The 5,528-nt window shown below is 33.2% G+C and overlaps 1 protein-coding gene across 1 annotated transcript in view; it reads left to right on the forward strand.

The window, feature by feature from the left end:
• Positions 1 to 1,492, forward strand: part of LOC107750556 (PHD finger protein 23B) — a 5,579-nt gene extending 4,087 nt beyond the window's left edge. The window contains exon 5 of the mRNA XM_016566012.1: positions 1 to 1,492. Within this exon, the coding sequence (XP_016421498.1) occupies positions 1 to 189 (189 nt within the window). The 3' untranslated portion in view covers positions 190 to 1,492.
• Positions 1,493 to 5,528: the final 4,036 nt, after the last annotated feature.

Genomic DNA, 5,528 nt, shown 5'->3' on the forward strand with positions numbered 1-5,528 from the left:
GATTCGTGGGATTTGATCACCTGTTACTGCGGTAAACCGTTTGCAGGACGGCCCATGATTGAATGTAATCAGTGCAGTGTGTGGGTGCACCTCTCTTGCGCCAAAATTAAGAAGTCTAACGTGCCCGACATATTTAACTGCCACAAATGCAGAGACTCTCGACGGTCAAGTCATAAAAAAGACACTTAGATGAGGGTGATCATTCCCTCAAAGCTCTGAGTGCTCCCAGTTCTCCAGTTTTTGTATCCAAAAGCATTTTTTCAGTTTCAAAATACATTTTTTTCCCTCTCTTTCTAGTTACTCCTTACATGTTTTACAGTCAGTAGTCTCCATTACAGAGTTCACTGAGAAATAATGTTTGTACTGATCTCTTACCTCCCGAGTTGGTAATTGATCTTGGCTCATTTGTAACTGTTTCAGAGATACGTAAGCTAATTGTCATTTGTTTAAAATAAGAAGCTTGCATATTTAGTAAGTGCCACTATTTTTCTTTAAGAAAAGTTAGAGAACACAGCCACACTACATTTTCACAGATGTATACTATATTGGTTACTTTGGTACTACAAGAGTCTATTTAAAAGTAATAAATATATATATAAAACTATTAAAAATACAGAAAAATATTGTCCTGATTTGCCAAAGAGCTGCTGTGAGAGATTGTGTTGACACCGTTGTTACTAAAAATATGTTATTTCTTAGTGAACTGTCCAGTTGATCTTTTTTCATTGGGATAGATGCTTTTGTTTGAAGACTAATAGATGTAATGTGTTAGTCTGAATGCCATTTCCTGTAGGTGATCATAAGACCATTTGAATTACAACCTCTTAATTGAAAAGTTATGTCAGAAATCACACTCAAATGGACTTGATCAGTCAGCTGACATGTATTAGATGTTCAAATATAAAGAGCTATAGGAGGCATTAAAGCAGGGAATCCTTTCAGTTGCAATTATTGATATCAAACATTCGTTTCTTCTAATTCTACTGGTAATGTACAGTATGTTAACCCATGTACTTTGTCGAAGAAGCTATCAAAACTGTTTGGTCTTTAATTACTTGCACAACATAGTGTCAATGTGTTATTTCAGTTTAATAAGTTGTGAAGGCTAGATTTAGGAGCTTTGCTGAAGCTTTCTTTGAGTAGAATGGTTGTAATTATTGTTTTCAAGACGTGTTTGGGGGTTTTAAACTCTGAGAACTGGTAAAGATTACTCATTTATGCTACGAGCTCTTTCTTTTGAATTAGTTTGAAGACTATCGTTTAGATTTATTTTTTTTTTTTCCTTTCTGGTTTATTTGTGAAGCAAGGTAGACTGGAAATCCCCAAAAGCCAGACCTCTCTTGCTTCACGTTTCACTCTGTAAATATCACAGATTTTGAAAAGTGTACATATGTGAAAGTGAAGAGAAAAGCAAAGCAAAGGGTATATTTTTTTTTGCATCTGATATTGTTTTCTTTAACTACCTGGAGAAATAAAACTTTTCTTTATTGGGCTTAAAATGTGTTGAGATGGGTCATGTTTTTGTGATTTAAAATGAGTTGAAAGAACACTAGAGACAAGATTCAATAGTTTATCCATGTACATTTTATTTTGCGGCAACACCAGTACAGCGTCTGTCAGTTTGCACCACTAGATGGAGCTGGTAAGCTTATATTGGAAAAACATAAATACAAATAAATAAATCACAGTTTATAAACCTGAGATGCAATGACTTAATACAAACCAAAAGGTCAATTAAACAGATTTCCAAAAGAAGAAACCACAAAAGTGAAAAAGAACCAAAACTAAACCACATAAGAAGTCCTTTTTAATGGGTATATGTCATCTGTCAGTTTGATCACTTTGCATTGTGTTCCTTAAAATCTTCAGGTTCCTCCTGAGGGGGGGAAAATGATTTTAGCAGTGATAGGATATGCAATCTGTTTAATTGAAATATATATAGCCAAACCACTGTGGTTTTCTTTGTATGAAAATACCTTTCGGCTCCTGGAAGACAAGTGGGAGCTGCCTATGGGGTCCAGAGGAACACTGATCCTCCTCCTATTAGGGGGGGAAAATGTGGGAATTGTGTGTGAATTTGGGCTTGAAAACATAGGAGTGCTTCTACAGAGAACTAAGAGTTCCATATTGAAGAAAATGTTAAATGTCTTTACAAATTATAAAATATTCAAAAGAATTGTATGTGGTTAAGTATAGCAATGAAAATAGAAAAATATTCTATTAATAAATTTTTATTTAATAACTTGTATTTGAATAAATATAGTATTTTTTTTTATACAATAACAGTAAATATTCCTACTCGCCTCTTATCCTTGTTTTTGCGACGGTTGCTGTTTGCTGGTTGCACATTGATGTGTTCCATAGGGGAAAAGAATTCGGGAGTCTTGGCCGGATTGGGGTCCCAGTCCCGAGTCATTTCCCCTTCATTTCCTGGGAACAAGTCTGCCAGATCAGAGAGCTCATAGATGTGCGGTGACATCTCCTGATCCGACCTGTAATTGCTCTGCAGGGAATCAGATGCATTTTAATATGTGACATATTAAAGTGTTTTTATTGCAATATATTAAAAACGGTATATAAATGTATATTCTCTCAAGAAAATGTACTCCGCATATAATTAATGTGATATTTACTCTTTTCACTCGTAGTCTGTCTGGTATCAGGAAAGCACAAAGCTCGTCCATCAAGAAGTAGACAACCAGAATAAGTAGCAAATACCTGGAGCACATCATCTGAGGGTACAATGTGACACAATATATGATATTTAGAAAAATTATGACACTATTTTTTCTATTTAAAGTATTTGCATGCATAAAGAGAAACCGCTAACAGCAAACACAATCGACTGATTAGAAATTGTAAAAAAAAAAAAAAAAAAACTTTTAGAAAATGTAGCAAATTCAGCACAGTTACTAGGATTGTTAAAAAAAAAAAACTTTTAGAAAATGTAGCAAATTCAGCACAGTTACTAGGATTGTTAAAAAAAAAAAACTTTTAGAAAATGTAGCAAATTCAGCACAGTTACTAGGACAAAATTCAGAATTTAATTAAAGTATATTGTGTTTTTAATATTTACCTTCATGGTGAATTAGTCTGTCCTTTAGAAGTTTCTTCAGGAGTTGTTTGACAGTCCTGCTTTTTCTCCTTCTTGTGTGTAGTTGCCTTGCCGTCTTCTTTGTCAAGGGCATGTGTGTTTGGGGTATTTGTAGACCTGAAGCTGGGGTGGGTTTATATAGGGTGACTGAGAGATTATGGATAAAGGGAGTGTGTGTGTCTAGCATGACTTCACCCACCCTCCAAAAAGATTAGAACATGATTAACGCATCATTTTGGTTATTCGAATGTTCTAGTTCAAACTTAGGTTAACAGGTTCATTGTACAAGGTACATTGAGAATCTTCCAAGAGAATTAAAAATCAGTATTTATAGACATGTCTTGAATATTGTAATATGTTTATCTATATTTAAACTACTTAAAATATATAAAATGTATTTATAAATAGGATATAAAATATAGTTATTCTCATGAATGCTGCAGAGCTTTAGATGTGTTATTTCCTAATTAAACAATTATGTCAATATATTTAATGGTGTGATTTCTAGGGATTCACTGGTTTTAAAATTCTGGCCAGTACTAATAATCAATATTATTTGCATTTTATGATGAAAAATAAATAAAATAATGACAAATAAATGACTGATACAAAAATTCTACACTATATTGTCATGAAGAAATTAAAATAATTAAACACTGAAAAAAATGCTACAAGGGAATTTAGGCATCACAAAAATGTAATACACAGTATGAAAAATTATGCCAATGATTACATTTAAGTGTTATTAAATTATTAGTGTTGAATGACAGAAAAGTCACAGAAATATAAAAATAGGACAAATGAGCATATAATATCAACCAATATGGATAAAATAATAAAAATTTCTAATATTGGCTAATAAATGTTATGGTTCCTTATAAATAGGATATAAAATATAGTTATTCTCATGAATGCTACAGAGCTTTAGATGTTGTGTTATTTCCTAATTAGACAATTATGTCAATATATTTAATGGTGTGATTTCTAGGGATTCACTGGTTTTAAAATTCTGGCCAGTACTAATAATCAATATTATTTGCATTTTATGATGAAAAATAAATAAAATAATGACAAATAAATGACTGATACAAAAATTCTACACTATATTGTCATGAAGAAATTAAAATAATTAAACACTGAAAAAAATGCTACAAGGGAATTTAGGCATCACAAAAATGTAATACACAGTATGAAAAATTATGCCAATGATTACATTTAAGTGTTATTAAATTATTAGTGTTGAATGACAGAAAAGTCACAGAAATATAAAAATAGGACAAATGAGCATATAATATCAACCAATATGGATAAAATAATAAAAATTTCTAATATTGGCTAATAAATGTTATGGTTCCCAAATATTGTGCATCTCTTGTGATTTTATTGGTTATTTTATGAGATTTGATGCAAGCATTGTAACTAGTTGATATTCGTACACTCTCTGAATGTTCTGTCATTTGGAGACTCTGTGTGTGGCCTGTTCAGGTATCAGATAATCTCGTCTCGCCCAATTTCATCGTTTCAAAGCATTGGATTCCCATCCACGTACACCAAAACGGTCTCTCTCTCTTTCTCATTAGGGATGTTCGTAGTATTATCAGAGGGAACACACACACACACATACATAAGCAAGTTGAAAAAAAAGCCGGAGCCTGCCTCTGCGGATGGCCTACCAGCAGTCTGACACGTTTTCTCTTTTCCTCTTTTCCCTCCCTATCCTAATTATTGCTATTTCTGGCAACTGGGGCCACCAGACATAGATGAGCTGTTGACAGACAACCCATGGTGAAAATAAACTATACCTTTACTAAACAAGGCCGGTGCAATCCGCCCAGATGTCTGTCAACAGAGACTGAGAACAAATCGTTGCCTCTAATTAGTCTAAAATGAGTGTGTGTGTGTGTGTGTGATCATTTCTGACAATCCCGCCTTCTCATTTCTGCCCTATAAGTACCCAGAATCTTCATGAGTTCCAAATTTAGAACAATGAAATTCTAAAGAGTGCATTGCCGCGCAAATATAAGCCCTTTTGTAAAAGAAGTTATGTTTTTCACTATTGTGTATATTCATTGTGTGTAACAATTCTTGTACAGATACAGCATTTTCCCAAAATGTTTCCGATAATATAACGGGTGGTTCATTTTCAGTGAATAGATATTGAGTAATACTCTATTTCATCCAGTGTCTTGAAATCTGTGGATCAGTGGTTCTACAATGCTGCTCACTACATTTGCGATTCATTAAATGCAAAATAAATTTGTCTGGTTTTCAGACTGCACTCGGTTTTGTCTTATGAATGTTGAGCAAGTCAAAAGTGTATGCCAATTCTTTTCTTTCATTATTGAGTCAGTATAGCCTATAACACGCAGTCAATTAGTTACTGTATTACTAGTTAATTGGCAATTCAAAATGCACAACATTATAGCTACCATTA

This window comes from Sinocyclocheilus rhinocerous, unplaced genomic scaffold (assembly GCF_001515625.1).
Source record: "Sinocyclocheilus rhinocerous isolate Xijiao unplaced genomic scaffold, SAMN03320098_v1.1 scaffold19, whole genome shotgun sequence".
Taxonomy (NCBI): Eukaryota; Metazoa; Chordata; class Actinopteri; order Cypriniformes; family Cyprinidae; genus Sinocyclocheilus; species Sinocyclocheilus rhinocerous.